The 17,954-nt window shown below is 36.1% G+C and overlaps 1 protein-coding gene across 5 annotated transcripts in view; it reads left to right on the forward strand.

The window, feature by feature from the left end:
• Window positions 1-17,954, forward strand: part of LOC102687382 (rho GTPase-activating protein 6) — a 160,415-nt gene that overhangs the window by 71,587 nt on the left and 70,874 nt on the right. For 2 of the 5 annotated variants that reach the window (XM_015363963.2, XM_015363960.2), the window contains exon 1: window positions 15,126-15,482. The exons of the other annotated variants lie outside the window; for them this stretch is intronic. Coding sequence is in view for 1 of the 2 variants with exons in the window: in XM_015363960.2 (XP_015219446.2) it covers window positions 15,420-15,482 (63 nt within the window). In the remaining variant the exon portion in view is untranslated. Of the gene's footprint in view, window positions 1-15,125; window positions 15,483-17,954 lie in introns of those variants that run through there. 5 annotated transcript variants of the gene reach the window in all.

Raw genomic sequence — 17,954 nt, forward strand, 5'->3', positions numbered from 1 at the left:
ACAGGATATGAGATATTTAAAATGATGGATGATACTAATGCAGCCACTGTTAGGCAGCGTTAAGATGAAAAGCGAATTAGACTCTATGGGGGTGAAGATCCTTCAAAATGCGACGTAATCCGATAAACACTATCCGAAAGGCGAAATCTGGAAATACTAGGCGATGGGTAAGGAATCCAGAGAGCCGAGAGAAAGAGAAGCATGCGGTGAGAGAAAGCTTAGCTAGTGGCAAGCTGACAAGCAAGTCCAATACCGAGCATGGGAATGTGGAATATGAGGATTGAAATGGTAAAGGAATGGGACGTGATTGGAAAATGAGGTGATGAGGTGCAATTAGTTCAAACTGAACGTCAAAATTCAGTGCAGCATCAAGATATTTTCGTAGTACTGCAGCCTGATTTGTTGCACTGCCCCAAATTATCTTCACGGCCAAAGATCGATCAAGAGTTGGTATTGGGGGTGTGTTGGATATTAGTGAGAGCATTAGCTTACTTTATTCTGTTGTCCTACTTCTTTAAATCCACTTAATATGGAATCATTTACCTAAAGGGAAATTGTGATGGCGGAAAATAAAAATAACGTTTTTGCATGTGATTAACAGTATACATTTATGAATTTAAATAGGATATATTTATATACATCTGGTATCTGGTAGTGGTAGTGTATTCCAATGTTTTCCTGAACATCTGCATCAAATTCTTTAATTCGGTCATATGTTGTGGTTATTTTGGAAATGTTTTGACGTGCTCGTTTTAACTACAGTACATTTTGCTGAAACATTTGCAGCTAAAATGTGTTGGAATGTTCAGACAAACTTCACTTTCCTTTGCACTCTCTGTTGTCAAAACTGAATATCGGCACACCCTCTACTACTACTGCTTTGTTGTGGTGTCCGTATGGCTTATTATGGTAAAAAGTGCAGTACACGTTCTTAAATACATACAGCAGAATTATACTTGTTTTTGATGCGGAGAGGTTCAATCGTTGCTGCTGCCCATGGGTGACCTCTCTCATGCTTTTGAAAGCTGCACACATCACACAATTGAATATGTCATCAAATGAGCCTTTCCTGTTGACTGAAGGATGCAGGTCAGGACACGAAAATATGGGCTGTTATGTGGGAGGGCAGGAAAAAATGTTTTTTTCTTCATTAGGTGTTAAACATGGGATATGATGATCAAGTCCTTACTGCTACATACAGTAACTCTATAAATGCTGACTTCTTATCTAGCTCTTTTTTTCCCATCTAAATTTGGTGCAGAATATGTAAAACCCAGACTGTAAGAAGGCGTCTGTGGAAAATGGCACGTTGATGTTTCGATGGGTAAAAACCAAAACATTTCCAGCTTCAGTAGTGCTAGATCATACTGTTTTGTTTTCATGTCGGACATCAAAGTATATTCCAGTCAGGAGTAAAAGGGCCACTGAGCAGGATCAGCAGACTTCAAGGAATGCTTTCTGGAAAAGTGGAGACTAGATTTGATGAGGTCTGATAAGGACTATGAAAGATGTTTCTAAATATTTGAAATAGAACTCCAATGTGCTTCAATAAAGTTATACTGTATACAAAATTCATCACAATGACTGGAATGAAATATAAATGCTACATCAAAGATTTAGTTTTATGCATGAAATAATTAAGAATTTAGCTTCAATTTACTTACACAAACTCCTGTTTACATATAATAAATGTAAATGTTGTATTTCGGCATGAATGATTGTTCTGAGTTTTGTAGAGGTGTGTTCTGGGGTGACTTTTGAGGCAAACGTGACAGGGGCATAAAAGACAAGTCTATAAGAATTAAATTGTCAGAACCAATCCACATACAGTAGATTAATTTAAAAACAGTAACATGTCATCACTTAATAGTTCAAACAATCTAGCTTATCTGTCATTAGCTGTTTGGTTCACTTACTCTTTGCTATGAATGGGCTGCTTTCTAATAAGTGTATGAGTGGTTAAGTGCATGCTCTGAAGGCAGAGCCTTCACTGAAGACATAGGGTCATACCTCAAAAATTATTTTTTTTTCAGGCCAGGTCTGGTTTTATCTTTCCTGGGATAGAAGAAATAAAGGAAGGCATACCCTGTAATTCAAATAAGAACAGAAAAAAGGCTAGAAACACGAGGAGGTCATTCAGACTGCTGGATGTACTGTAGCTCATTGGCATGCGAGCAGCTAATTAATCCAAGGGTCTCATCCTTCCGATTCATGAAAGAAGTGGGAGCTTCACCATCAACAGCATGGTTGGATAGCTTGTTCCAGACTCCCACAGCCTACCGTTCAAAAACTATGCCCCCTCTTCACAGATATGACACTAACTTGGTCAAAATCACAAATGTTGTGCCTCACTTTAATTGGAATTTAACCGTAATTTCAGCAAACCCAGCGGCTCAGATTTCAAAATTGGAATCTTTGCTTGTCTAGGCTTTAATTTTAAGTTGTACTCCAAACAGTGAAAATGTTCCTTGCAATGTAAACATTGTTTTTTTTATAATGTATGCATGATTTCATGCTATAGTAAAAGGCCCATGTACAGTAAGTAATTACTATCCCATGTAGTAAATCATTGACTGAGTGCTATTATATATAAATTTTCATGAAGCAAAAGGCTGTGAATTTATAAGTACTGAAGCTATAAAAATAAAATTGAGTTGTGAGTGAGCCCTTTGAAATTAAGGAATGTTACATTTTTCTGATGTGTCTTGATAATGTCAGTACCACCCAATAAATGTGCTCTAGAACATATACAGTAATAGGATTTTTAGAGGGGACAATTGCACTGCCCTATAATCAGTATTTATTAAATGTTCAGTGTTCTAAAGTATTCATTTGCAAAACTGCACAGCTTTCACATTTTATTGCGTTACAGATTGAAGTTGTGACACTTTGAAGTAGCAATTAATATTTGTTTTATGTATAACATGCAATGTAACCTACTACATGCAATCAAAGCAGAAAAAAAACTAAAAAGAAAACAGACATAAATAGACAATTAATATGAATGAAACACAGAAATGTCATCATTGCATGAGTATACAGTAGTATACCAGCCCTTTATTACAGTATGCCAAACTTAAATTAATTTACAGTAGGTGCATATATTGTAATTACCTTAACAAGCCATACAATTTGCTGAGTGGCCTCTGTCTACCTGTATGTACAATAGCAGTATTCTCATATATTCACCTGTTTCTGTAAAGTCCCTCAGTCAAGTAGTAAATTTAAAGCAAAGATTCAAGTGTGAAGACCAAGATGTTTCCAAAACAGCTCTGGGAAATAGTTGTAGAAGGCCATCAGATTAAAGCATGACACTGTTTTGATCAGGCTGTCCCTCCAAACTCAGCAGCTAGCCAAGGAGGAATCTGGTTAGGGATGTAATTGTGACTTTGAGAGAGCTCCAGAATTCACTGGCTGAGATGAAAGAGAATATCCACAGGTTAACAATATCTGAGTCACTTCACAAAGGGGGCTTGTATTGGAACTAAAAAAAAAAAACTGAAACAAAAAACTGAAAAAAGAAACATCACAAAAAAAAGCACCTAAGTGATACTGCACACATGTGGCAAAGGTTTTGTGGTCAGGCAAAGAAAAACTGGAACTTTTTGATCGAAATGCGAAGTGTTACATCTGACAAAAAACCAACATAGTGCATCACTCAGTCAGCACAAAGGAAGATGGTGGCGACATTAAGTTACAGTTCTGTTTCTCATCATGAGTGACTGGGAAGCTTGACAAGACTGATCGGAAAATTAGATGGAGCAAAATATTGGCAAATCTTAAAGGAAAATCTGTTTCAGACCTAAAACCAGGACAACAAAATACCTTTCAGCGGGACAGTGATCCAAAGCACAAAGCAGAAGCTGCACTGGAATGGCTTGAGAAGATGAATGTGAAAGTGTCCTTGAGTATCCCAGTGAAAATCCTGATTTGAATCCTATTGAGAATATGTGAAAGGTGGTACAAGCTTGTGGAGGTAATTGCTGTCAAAGGTGCTTCCACCAAGTGTTCAGTTCATGGAGGTCTGAATACTTATGAAATCTATAGATTTCATTTTTTGTGTGTTTGGCTTTTGCTGACATCCACTGTAACATGTCTCGGCCTTCGATTTGGGCATCCATGTTTTTAATTAAGTTTAAAAAATGTGTATGCATCTTTCAAAGGTCTGAATGCTTTTGGATGACATTATACAGTACACACAACAATCAAATAGATATGAATTTTAATTGTTTTGTTTACTTCCTAAGGTTATATTGAACATGTATTTGACTATTCAAGGTTTATACGTCACATGATGCTATAATTGAAAAACAGGAATGTTCAAATGTATGTTGAAGTCAAGAATATTTTAAGAGAGAGCCTTTTATAGACAGTAACATACTGTAGACCTTGCAAATGCATTGGTGATACTGACAAACAAACTGGCTGCTTAAGATAACTTTACCAGACTGGTAAAAGCAAAGAAAAAACATTCTACATTACTGACACATTCTTTAGGCCATAGGCTTTTAATCCAGATTTCCTCTGTCTACCATTATTATTATAATTATTATAATAATAATTATTATAATTATATGTAATTATTATAGTTAAGAATATACTAATCATTTCTAATAGAATTTTCTAATAGATTAGTATCCTAATAGTTTCTAGAGTTTAGAATGTATTGTAATCATAGTTTCCACAGTATTCTTCACCTTGGTAAAAAAAAAAAGTATTTCTGATTGATATATACAGTATATGAGAATATGAAACAGATGAAGTCAGTAAGTATTCATATTTACTTTGTGCAGTAAAGACTGGCTGGGAATGTCAGCCACAGTTTCTACTCCAGTGAAGCACTTCGCTATTGACAGTTGGCTCTGGAGGCACAGCAGTTGTGTACAGCTTGTCTGTATGATGGTGTACTTATGGTGAAGGATGTGATTGAAAGTCTTTGTGTAGAAGCAGTATGTCATGTGGTGAGCATACTTCTTACCTGACCTCACATCCCCAGCTTTCGTCTGTAAGCATTTCCTGAAAAGATGGTTAAGTCTCCTTGAGATGTCAGCTAAGTACTGTAATAATAAACTTGTGTTGTCCAATTCCCCTTGGGGAAGATTTAAGCTGCATTCCCCAGCAGTGAGGTCACTTGAAAGAGTGCTTACTGCACTTCTGCAACAAAATCGTTAATATCCCCATCTTCATCTGTTCTTTGGTTTCAATCCCTTTTTACTCTGCTGTGTTACCAATAAAGACAAGGGTGTGTGCCTTAAATGCAGCAAAAGAGAAAAACAGCCCAGGAAAAAATAGACTTCTACAGTTGACTACCAAAGATGGTTCTGAGTTTTATGTACTATTTTTTACTTGTTGCTATTTCAGACTGCCATTGCTTATGCTTGTACCGTTTTACTCAATAGAAAAAAACATACTTTTTGCTTTAAAATATATTTTTATGCACATTTCTTAAAACAATCTCACACATAGTATTTTATTTGTTTAGAGGTTTGCTGTGAGCGTGCCACGTTAGATTGCTGTTTCTTATTAACAAGTGATTATCAGTGCATTTACAAGTTAATTCACATTAGGAGCATGTGTTCCTTCTCTAGAAAACATTTTACTAGGGGTGAGTTGATTGTTGTTTATATTCAGCATATTTGAAAGCTAAAAAATGTCTGTATATCTTTAGCTGGACAAAAAACAAAACAGTCTTTGTAAACGTTTGCATTAGCTGTCTGCAGTTCACTGTTACTTAAAAACTGCAGACTAAATGCTAAACTCCTGTGGATTATTGCACAAGTACACAAAGCTCACATACTGTATCTGTCTGGGCTTTCCACTGTTTTTTCATGAACACCATTTTTGAGTATTATGATTTGAATATGATTAGAGTTTGTTCTAAGTACAGTCCAAACAAAGGCTAAAAATCACCGTTTGTAAATGACATACAAACAATATGTATGGTGACTACAATAAAAGTGATTTCATTATTAAGCAAAAGTATAAAATCCAAATTCAAGACAATATTAATATTTTTTATTTTTAGACAGAGTATGTACTGTATTAAAAACAGAGTATATACTGTATATACTGTACAGTACATTTCTTAATATTGGTGTATCTGTGTGCCTTCTTTGTGTATCTTCAATGTATTAAAACAGATGAAAACAAACCTGATCAATATAATAATTAGAAGAACTTGAATGTTACCGGTGCGTTTTACTATTAAGAGATTGTTTTTTTCACATAAGCTTAGAGAGGCCTAATTTCCAAACAATTAACTTTGATTCGTTTGTGGTTTTAAGTACTGTACATGGGGTGCAAAAGTTTAAATTATTTTTCTTTTCATTCTATCATTATTAACGAACTCTGTTCATTTCAGCAGCCTTTGTGCATGACAAAGGTGAAGACTGTGCACACAACATCTCCACTTGTCAAGTCAACTTTTCTATACACAACTAATAAGAGAGGCAGAGAACTGGAAGGAGGACTGATTGTTCATCTTTGATAGCTACAGGGATCAGACCAACAACCTGAGCTCCTCATGGTTGTCTTAGCTGGCTGATCCCCTGTTCAATGTCTGATGTTTTTGTGCCTTGTTGTATAATTACACAGGGGCAGAGGGAAAAAAATCTAGTTTGAATTCTAGTTGAAGTCCTATAACCAAATTTGACAGAAAGAATTCATATTTTAACTAATGCAGGGAACATTTTTAGTAGATTGGTAAGGTGTAAAAAGCACAATGAAAGCTAAAAGAAAGGAACACTGTCACGACCGCCAGCCAGCGGAGATCAACCCATAAGAGAACTAATCAGCATGCAGCGTTATTTAAACCATCCAGACCCGCTTCCCGCTGCTCGGTATTGAACCTTCTCATAGAGAGCTCTACCTCGCGTTTTCTGAACCTCGCTTACTCTGGATACTGAACTCCCCTTCGCCTCTCGACCTTGAACCTCGCCATTCGATTCGGATTGTTCACCTCGATCAGTACTACCTGGATTTAGAACTACCTTTCGCCTTTCGACCACAATCTCGCCTGACGTTTCGGATTGTACGCCTGTCTCGACATCTACAGTACTTACTCCTGGGTCTGCATAGGATCTGCACATCTCTTCATTGGGGATTCCTTACAAACACTTGATTCCAGAGGATGCTTTTCTTCATTTATTTATAGAATAAACAATACAGAACAGTAACATTCATCTCATAAGAATCTCATGTTCCCCTAGTGTCCCAAAAGCCATTTCAAGAAACAAGACACTCCTCCTCCTTGTACTTCCATTTAAGCAATATGATAACAAGGGATCTAGTTCTCAGCAGTCGTCACACCCAGGGGTGGGTCAATTTAATAAGTTTGGGATAGCATCTTCTGCCATTCTACAGATCTGAACAGCCTCTTCCCTGGCCCCTGGTTCTATTGCTGCACAATAGAAAGCTCCATACTGTATGTATGACATCAACAAAGGAAAACTAGCCTCTGATATCAGAGAAGCACATGTGGGGGCCAACAGGACTGGGCAAACATCTTCTTACCAGCAGGACGTCTAATCAACAGGCAGATCCGCTCCCCTTGGTTAGGTCAATCTAGAGATGAGCCCAAGTTTAACAAGGAAATCACTGGAGAACAAGGTTTTTTTTCCCTAAGAGAGAAGGAGACTCTCTCTAAAAATCATTGCCTCATCTGCATAGTTTTAAAAAGGAGCTTGTTGATTCCCGAAGGCACTTGATTTTAGCATGTTCTTTCACCGGACATCACACTGTGACCACTTAAGAAAAAATTAAGTGAAATAGTTAATGAATTCTTGTTATCTGCAAGTCTACATTTTTTTTGTTTTTCACCACCATGAAACGGAAGCATTAGCATCACATCAAATCATAACCAGCCACAACAAAAAAGACCAAAAATAAAGTTAGACTTTGACAGTGATTGTCTGTCTGAGGATTTATTCCGATGGAACGCCAGAGATTTGACACTTTTGTTTTCCTTTTCACAGAAAGTGTATTAATAACAGAGTGCAATTGAGACCAGTACAGAGATGGAGGAGGAAATGGAAGGATTGAGCTAACAAAATTAATAAGAGGATGTATATTCATCTTAATTATAGTAATATCTGCCTGCTGGGAATTAGGAAACTGCTTCTATCAATTTACTGTCTGAATCTGCCAAAGTATAGTGTTAACATTATTTAACACTGTCGTATGTATGGAAAGGCTTATTTTAACACCAAAATGTTTAAGCATCAATAGACTAAACTACATAGGTTTTTCAAAGTAATTGTACTTCCCTCCAAAAAACTGTGACATGAATAATGACTCATGTAATTTCTTTTTATGATTTCATATAACTTCACAGCTTTTTTAAGTATGTTATATATTTTCCACTGTATTGTACCAAATATTGTCTCATTTGGCGATGCCCTTTGTTTTTGTTAATAGGGCATTGCAGATTCATATGATTACTTTTGAAATAGCTTAAGCTTGTGCAACAGCAATAGTGAATACAATAGATGCCCTGACGTGTGATAAAATATCTGCTTAATTTAGAACTTTGTTTTCTTCAGAGGTGGTCCCAAACATCATTAAACTCTAAATGGGCCTTTGTTTTGCTATTTTGTTGACGTATTTGCTCAGCTTTCCTGTGTCTTGCTGATTTATGATGTGGTTATTTAAAGACATGAGTTTCGAGCCAACTAGAGCATAGATATCTAGTTTATTTTTACTAATATGCGAACAACTGAAAAATTGTTTGTCATGACTGTAGAAGAGTTGGAAACATGATGAGTTATATACATATGATTTAAAACAATTAATTAGAGATGTCATTGAAAAAAACTGAAGGTATAATATTGTTAGATCTTGTTTTTTTCTTTCATCTTGAAAAACAGTGACATTTTGATATTGGCAAATTTTGAATCATAATTAGGTAATAAAATTGTACAAATATATTTTCTCTGGTGGAGTGAGCTTTTGTTTAGTGAGCATTTATCAGTTACTGTTTGCTGAATTTTTATGATGATCTTTTAAAGTCAATTTCTTCAGAGATTACATGTTTTCACATGTTAATTATTATTAATTGATTTAAAACTTAAAAAAACGGACAACCGATTATATTAATGATCATATGAGCATGTATGTACTATAGATTGTTGATCCCAGATTACGGTCCACAATTTAAAAAAGTTTGAAATCAAAATTCACCATTAAATATTAGTTATGTTTATTAATGGGTACGTGTCTTATGAAATGTAAGATGCTATCATTAGAATGTATGAGTGAAACGGCACTTTGGTTAAAAAATTCTGAACTGCAAAAACAAAATCTTTTTTTAGCAAAATAAGATAGTAGTATGAAAATCTCCGAACAAGGCTGTTCTACTCTAATGTACTTGTACTTTTAAATGGTTGAACACCTTTTAAAATATACAGTGTAAGTAGATTTCATTGAATCCTATTAGATTACTCATGAATACAATTCAAGGCCGCTACAAATGTTTGTTTTTGTTTTCTCTGCACTTCCTAAGAAACTCTAATCACTTTCCTGGAAAAAAAATCATGCATATCCAGCAATTCACCTTCAGGAAATAACCTGAAGAAGGCTCCACGGCCGAAACGTTGTGTTCTCTTTCTTCTTTTTTTCAGCATGGAATAAACCTATTACTTGTTCCTTTTCAGGAAATAATGTTCACTGAAATGTACTCAGAGCATGAAGCAGAACACCAGCTCATCAGTGACTTCTCATTTGATGAGGGAGAGCATCAGCCAGTATATAATGCCATTGCAACCACTTGGAACAAAATGAGGCCCCATTCTGGCAATGAGCCATGCTTGTCGGAGTGTGGATTATCTGTGATTTGTCACCCATGTCAGGGACAAAAGTATTCTCATTGCTGAGGGAATATCCCTGATCTGAGTATTAAAGAAATAAAAAGAGCACATGCTGTGAGGAGAGAGATGACTACAGACTACAGTAAATCATGCATCACTGAATTAAACAAGTTAAATTATCAGATGGATGGTGTCCAGTTGAGGCCAGCACACTGGCGCAGTGGTTACCATTGTTGCCCCTCGGCACTGGGTCCTTGGGGTGCAGTTCCTAGAGCGCCTTTTATGTGGAGTTTGGATGTCCTCCCTGTGTTTTGTGTGAGTGTGAGATGATCACAGTTCAAAGACATACTAGTAGGTCAATTGGCCCATGGGAATATAAGCCCTGGTGGGAATGTACTGTATGCATGTACAGTATGTGTGCCCTTCGATTGACTGGCATTTGGGGTGTGTCCCATCTTGTGCCCGTTGCATGTTGGGATGGGCTCTGGCTCCCCCATGACCCTGTTTTGTTTAAAGCAGTTAGAAATTAGACAGCTGGGTGTGTATTCCTCATGTTGCAAAATTACAATGCACTGCAGCTCATTACCAGTGTTTATTTTCTACTACCTTTTTTCTCGTCTTTATCAATGACGCCAATAATTTTGGAGGTGACTGTACACTGATAATCGTTTGGAGTTTGTGCAGATTGTGACACCTCCTTATATCTCTTAGGTGATCATTTGCTCTATCTGTCATCTCGTATCTTCTGGCCTTTGTTGCGAAATGTCTCAGTAACATCGGTGATTGCGATTCCTGAAGGGACGGATAATGATAATTATGTTGACATGAAAGAAAGAAAGAGTAAGATGGCGCCCACAGTGTAGGGTGCCGCCCTGTGAGCTCCCATTCGTCCTTGTCTATTTCTTTATTTTTTGTTGATTTTTGTAATGCATTAATAAAGACATTTCATTGCCAGAAACTACTGCTGCACGCTGTATTGTTGTGCATTTGATAAATAAACTTTGATTTGATTTGATTTTTGATTTGAAAGTTTTGCCCAAACTCATTGTGTGTGATGTACAGTAGTACTGAGCTGAGGTAGGGGAGGTGGATGGGGAGCTGGGTTATGCAATAGGATGCTAAAAGTGCTGGAGACTGTGGAGAGAAAGTGCAGCAGGAGTAAAAGGGAAATAAGAAAATGAATGGAAAAATTAAGGAATTTATTCACATGGGTTAGCAGCAACTAGAAAGTTTCATTTATCTCTAAGGTTTGAGCATGGTGACGTGCTATTATGTTTGAAACATGAATGAAGAATGAAATAAGGTCCCTCATTGGCAACATTTTCATAAGATATTTCTCCACAACTTAAAATCCTATCAGTTTACAGCATGTGAACCTGAAGCCATCTTGATAAAGTGTGAAAAACAAACCCAGATAACCGGAGTGTGGAGATCCTAGGGAGGCAGATCCTGTGATATCCTCATTTTATCATCGGGCTGTACCCCAGCCCTTCGGTTAACGGTTTGCAAACATTGGAGCCAAAAACGGATCCCACCTCCTCCTCCTTAAAATTCAATACGTCATATTTAAAACTAAAATGAAATGCCTCTTCGTTTCATGTTCGGTAAAAAAAAATTCAAGATTCAAACATTTATCCGTCAGCTTTTTGCAAGATTGCACGCGTGTCCAGAAGTTGTAGTGTTTGTCCTGTTATAAACCTAAAGACGTTCACAGCATATTTCATGTCTAGGCCGTACAGAATTTGGTAGGAGAGAAATGTGTGAATGTCTAAGGAACATTTGATTTACAGATTCAAAGAAAAGCCTTTGGTCTTCAAAATACGCAAGAAGATGGGTACCATAAATAAAAAGGGGTTTCATCAGATTGTTCCTTTACATCTGTGCTGAATTTCCAGGATTTACAACATATTGGATTACAAACAGCCAACTTCAGATAAGAACATCTTATTAAAGTAATAGTTTTTCATCTCTAACACAGAAATGTACCAATGGATTGACCAATTAAACTGTATATTACTCAAATAAATTGGCAGATGTTGCACTTTTTACTGCATCTATACAAATGCCTAAACAATTTCCATATCACTCCTATCATATGATATAACGTTGCAATCAAAAAATGTATTTTTAGATCTTCTTTTAATTATTGGTTATTTAAATTCTAAAACACATTGCTTGATTACAAAGGCAACTTTTAAAAAAGCTCAAATTGAATATATAATAACCTTATACTGTTTGTATCCTGGAGATAAAATAGTAGAAACTATAAATATTGTTGATTTTTTTCAGGAGAAAAGGTTTCATCTGGTAGAAGCATCATCTACGTCTAGCCAAAGAACATAAATTAATGAGAAAAATGTGTTAAAAGTCCAGTATTAAAAGCTTGGGGCAAAGAATATCTGCACATTTTCATTCTGTATAAGCGCCCCGGTCCTATACCTTTTCCTATGATAGGAAACACTTTCAGATATAATTATTATTGTTAAAACGTTAATGATTTATGAATGTTATTGATTATCTGAAGAACTAAATGCAAATGCTGTTGCATATTGGTAAACAGCAAAAAAAGTTGGCTTTCCAGATGAAAGTTAGTCTTTGTATGTTGAGTCATGTGTTTTGTTCCTTTCAGAAATCTGGCAGGAAAACGTTCTCTTCATTGCTCAACAATGTGTCTTCTCTAGCCCTAGTTCTACATCCTCTTCGGTTTCAGATGTTTTTTTCCACAAATTCCTCTTTTTTAAAGGGTGCCTCACTGCACCCCAGCTGATTTTAATTTCTTTACTAAGCTTTTCTAATTTTCAGAATGTAGAAAGCATGATGTCACCAAACCTGGCATACTTGTGTGTGTGTGTTTTTAGTGCCACTTAAGCTTTAGTTACCTCTCAGCAAATGTTAGCTTATTGTTAACGAACATAACTACGTAAACCTTTTTATTCTATTTTTTGCAATAGAATAAAGAGCTACAGTACATGGAGCCCACTTACTAGTAATTATTGTGCTTGCAGAAAGCATTCTGTGGGTCCTTTGTGATGCCTGTTTGTGTAACACATACTGCATCATCACATGCTTTCTGTGAACCAGTCTGCACTAGCTGTGAGCATTCACTTGTACTGTATGTAGCGTATGAAGTTATCTGAGCCAACGTTCTGTATGTGGCTTTGCTTCTTTTGTGTGACCTGTGCCTGTCCACATTATCCACTTATCACAATGTATTATATGGAATTATATTGAGGGGTTTCAGTCATTAATATCTCACTGCTGCCTGCCATTTCTACAGGGGAGTTGACAGGATACTGTGAAGATGAATGCTTCACTGAAATTCACCCTGGATTGTGTTGTTATTAATACATGATGATGACTGATGGTCTTTGAGCAGCCTTCCAGCAAGACCGTTTAAGCAATTGTTTGGCCTGTACCCATAATCACAGTTTCTAAATTCTCTTAGATCTTTGCCTTTTCCCATTCTACTGCTCTAGTTGTTATATAATAATGGATAGTTCATGTCTCATCCTGGGACATGATCAACCTACAGTAGCTTTCATCTCTGGTTCCTAGTGACATTTATGTAAAAGAGTAGATAGACTCATGGGGCAGTATAGAGTGAAACTGAATCTTTATACTGTTCAAGTTAAAGATATTCTGTCACTGAAATAACCATAACAGATTATCTTTAACTTGAACAGTATAAAGATTCAGTTTCACTCTATACTGCCCCATGAGTCTATCTACTCATATATTATGTTTATTTAATTTATGTGTTTAAAATTGTAGCTGGAGGAAGGCGGTTCTGAACAATGGCAAATGAGTTCATCACATTTGTTTTTAGCGTCAAATGGAATTTATTTTCATTACAAAAGCTGAATACTCACCAAACAAAGGTGTCACTGTTAATGTCCAATAATATTCCAGCTCTGGTATCTATCCCTCGCAGAGAGCACACACTTCTACCCTTGACAAAACAAACTTTTAGCAGACATGTTTGACAAAGGAGAATATCAACCTTTTCATTTCATATTCTTCAAGAAGCAAAGTCAGTGATTTTGTAGCTAAAAAGTGATTGTGTATTAGAAAGCAAGTTACTATCTCAAGTTTATTGTGCTCTTAAAATTAGTTTCACAGAAGTTTGCTCTATCTAGCAAACAAGGTTGAATTCTGCAGGGACTTGCTGTTTATGCTTTCTGTGTTGTATGTACAGTAGATCTGTTAATGCCTTTAAGGCCTGTTAATGTTCATGCCTTTGACATTGCTGTCTTGGGGTTTTAGCCTTTTTTTTTAAATCCCAAGCAAATAGAGAAAGGTCTTGTAGACTTTACAGCTACAGACAAAAAAAAGTCCCTAATGTGAAAATAATGTTTTATTATTTGTGAAAGAAGAAATATTAATGTTGGTGGCTTCTCTAAGAGCTCCTTTACAAAGATATGCACATCAGACAGATTTATAATATATTTTTATGAGAAACAGAGTAAGACAAGTACTGACAAAAAACAGTGCTGTCATTTATAACTCATTTTAAGTTAAACAGTTTAGTATATTCATCATATGCTATTCTTTTCAATTTGTTTCATGATGTTCTTGACATTGGTTGCGTTGTTATGCTTTTATTTGGAGATAAGACAATCTAACTAGATTCTGTAGAAACTTTTCCCTTTATGCAATTAAAACATTTAAATAAAGAATTTACAATCTGGTTTGATGTGCTGTAGGTTTTTAAAGAAGGCAATTTGCTTTGATATTTAAACACTGGAATAATAACACATTTTATCAAGAAATTCATTTTACCTTAATGTCATAAAAACACCTTACTGTATGTTTCTTACAGTATACAATAGTTTTGCAGACTTTGTTTAATGCACAACTGTAGGCTGAAATTATTTTCAGTTACATTATTTAACCAGCTGCATAACTGTAATATTTATAATCTGGTTGCAAAGTGTTTCGCGGGTAACTGGTTTTAACGGAATGAATGTTCTGAGTAAATAACCCGTGGAATGATTTTCAGAAAAATCTTAAATATATCTAAGAAAATAATCAGGTTAATTGTTTAATTGACTAGGTTGGAATCAAACCTGTACACTAGACACTCTGCAGTTGCGTTTGAGACCCTGTGTTAGACACGTGGTAAAATCACACACTCTATAATGAAATGCAATACAGTGTTCCTTAAAGTTATTTAAGAAGTATTTCGACTTTAGTTCAGAGAACCTTTTTTTTCCATGAACATCGCATGGTCCCGTCGATAGCCGAGAACCCCCCTAGAGGTGCCCCGCCTTTGCTTATCATAAACTGTCTTCCTCTGCTACGGTCAACAGAAAGCATTGGTGATCAAGTACTGTATTGTGCGAGTACAGATGTAGTTAGACTGGCTTTTTGTGAGGCTCAGTACTTTAAAATGTATTTATTATTTTGTATTTGTTGGAATGAATAATGCACCCTTCACCAGTGATCGTGACTTAGGCATGATGCTTTAGAGCGAGCTGGGGATTCTTTATATGGATTTAAAAAAACATCATTAGTATAATATTGCCATTATTATGCATTAAAGATTTGAATACGTTTTGCGTACATTTTTAGGAGTTCATTGAATTTCTTCTCTTTGCTTCACCATTTGGTAGTTCTATGTGGATATTTACTGAAGACATGGGAGACTCCGTATTCTTCGACAGACACATTTCATACCTTGTAAGTATTTTGATTCTTTTTGAAGAAACAAATCATCATGCAGGTTTTGTTTTTATTATGACCATATTAATAATTAAGTTTTTTTTTCGAAAATGGAGGTTGCTCGTAGATTTTCATGTCGTTTTGAAAAGTCTGTAACTGGAAGTTGCATTTCTTAACTATGCTGAGGTGCTACTGTAGGTTTGAAGGTTTGATGAGGCAGTTAATGAGGTCTATTGCTCTCCAGTGCTGCCGCGATATACAGTATAAGGCAAATAAAGTTACCTTGCATTTTCTTCTCATTAGAAATAATTTCTGTAATTTCAATCACATCATAATGATTATGTTTGATGCACTTTAGTTTTAACGAAAAACCACGGTCCACTCTGAGTAACGTTACAGGGCGTGCGAAGTACAGTACTTCTTTCCTGAACTCAATTTTGACATATTGTGTAGTGTAGCTGCTACTGTACTATTGTCTTAACCAATACTACTATATCTGCGTGCTGATGCAAGCAGCGGCTGTGGCAGAGGTGAATCACAGGGTGGTACAGAGCTTGTTGCTGAAATCTTAGCTAGCGACGGAACATAAGCTTTAAGCAATTTGGCCACCACTTAGGCCGGGTATACTGTACGTTTACAATTGTGTAATAGGATAAAACTGTCTTAATAATAAATGGAGATGGTTGTAGTTAAATAAAAGTAGAATATATGGCTAGAACGATAACGATAAAATATTAAAGCTGTGCAGTAGTTAATACTGCATCCGTGTTCATTCTATAGTTGGTAGAAGCGGTATGATGAAAAACCATCGGAAGTTGACAAATTTAAAAGAGTTACAGAGTATTGTATAACAAAAATAAATAGGAAGCTACACTGACAGTGCATGTACTATACATTTGCATTGGAGTACTTGTGACTTCCTTGCCCTGGTCTGGAAGCATAGCTCTTTTTTATCATTCTGACCCGATGGTGAGCCTGTTTCATATTTTCATTGCCATTTCATGTGCCATGGCACAGACAACAAAAGGGATTTTAAAGTCAAAGCAACCTTTCGGTTCAAAGCCCACAAATACTACAGCGACCCGTTGTGTGGGTACATGACGCAGACTGGGAACGCATGCAAATAGTTTTATAGTTCACCATAACCCAATAACTCATCTGTAATGCAGAACAGGTGTCTTCAATTTCAGAGCAGCCTCAACTATTCATTTGGTGACACTGTGGCAGCTAGTTGGACTTAATTCCTCTCTGGCTGCGTTACATCTTCCTTAGAGTTATCCAAACCAAGACACTGCTCAGAGTATATCTATGGAGTGTTATTTAAAAACACACCTTGCAACCACAACCAGCTTCTGACTTGGCAATTAAGTACTGGCAAACAAAGGTAACTATAATCTTTTACTATACTCCATTATTACAAATAGTTTAAGTGTGTATTGCATTCCTAGTCATGAATTGTAACTGCTTGTTGCGTTCAATTTGGTTTATTGTATTGTGTTGGTTTTTGCAATTCTTTCATGTTGTGGTTCTGGAGGTGTGAAGGTAGAACATCTTTTTTTTGGTATTCCCTTATTTTACTAGGTAAGTCAAGTGAGAACAAATTCTCAATTTGTTATAATCATGACCCAGAGACCGTTTTACAGAAGTACATGTACTGACGCAATCTGAGTGAAGTACAGTACCCTGCTCAAGGGTACAATAGTAACGTCCCAATCAGGGTTTAAACTCTGGAAGCAACAGCCCTGTGCCCCCCTCTACACTACTGAGGTAATTTGGACTCATTCTCTTGTTAGGCATTTTTGACATTATGAGTCAGAATGCTTTTAATATACTATTTGGGTAAGAAGTTGACAAAATATTAGTGTCAAAATATGACATTCTGTTCAATAAGAACAGCATTCATATAAAATTGTATATTAATGTCAACATTTTGCATCAGTAGATGTGTATTCATTTGGTAAATCCATAATGCTTGGAAACCCTTGCTTGCAAATCTGTACATACAGTCTCATGATAAGGATTGTACATTACCAATTGTTTTGCAATTTGTGCATGCTCTTTGCTCTTTGTGCATGTGTGGTCTGCTGTGTTTGTTTAATCTCAGTGCGCACTTAAGTAAAGTGTTTTTTGTGATAGGAAAATATGAAAACAGGATTCCATGTGATGTTGAAGAAATATATTTACTTTACATTGTGGCACATATTGAGGAGAGGTCTTATAAAATACTTTTGCTAATATTTCTTTCTCATTGCTTCCTGACCACACACTGTACATGCTTGTTTTTTCTTACAATGCTGGATTTTGATACAACAAGACCCACATTTAGGTACTATTAGATATGGGAAGGATTTAAAGATAAGGAGAGCCTGTTGTGGGCAGATCTGATTTTTCACATGGGAAAAAATACTCTTTCAGCAAATTAACTTAAGGGACTTTTTCTTTGCAGCCCTAATGTGAGAACATAACATAAGTATCGGAAAAATGAAATTT

This window comes from Lepisosteus oculatus, chromosome 15 (genome assembly GCF_040954835.1).
Source record: "Lepisosteus oculatus isolate fLepOcu1 chromosome 15, fLepOcu1.hap2, whole genome shotgun sequence".
Lineage (NCBI taxonomy): Eukaryota > Metazoa > Chordata > Actinopteri > Semionotiformes > Lepisosteidae > Lepisosteus > Lepisosteus oculatus.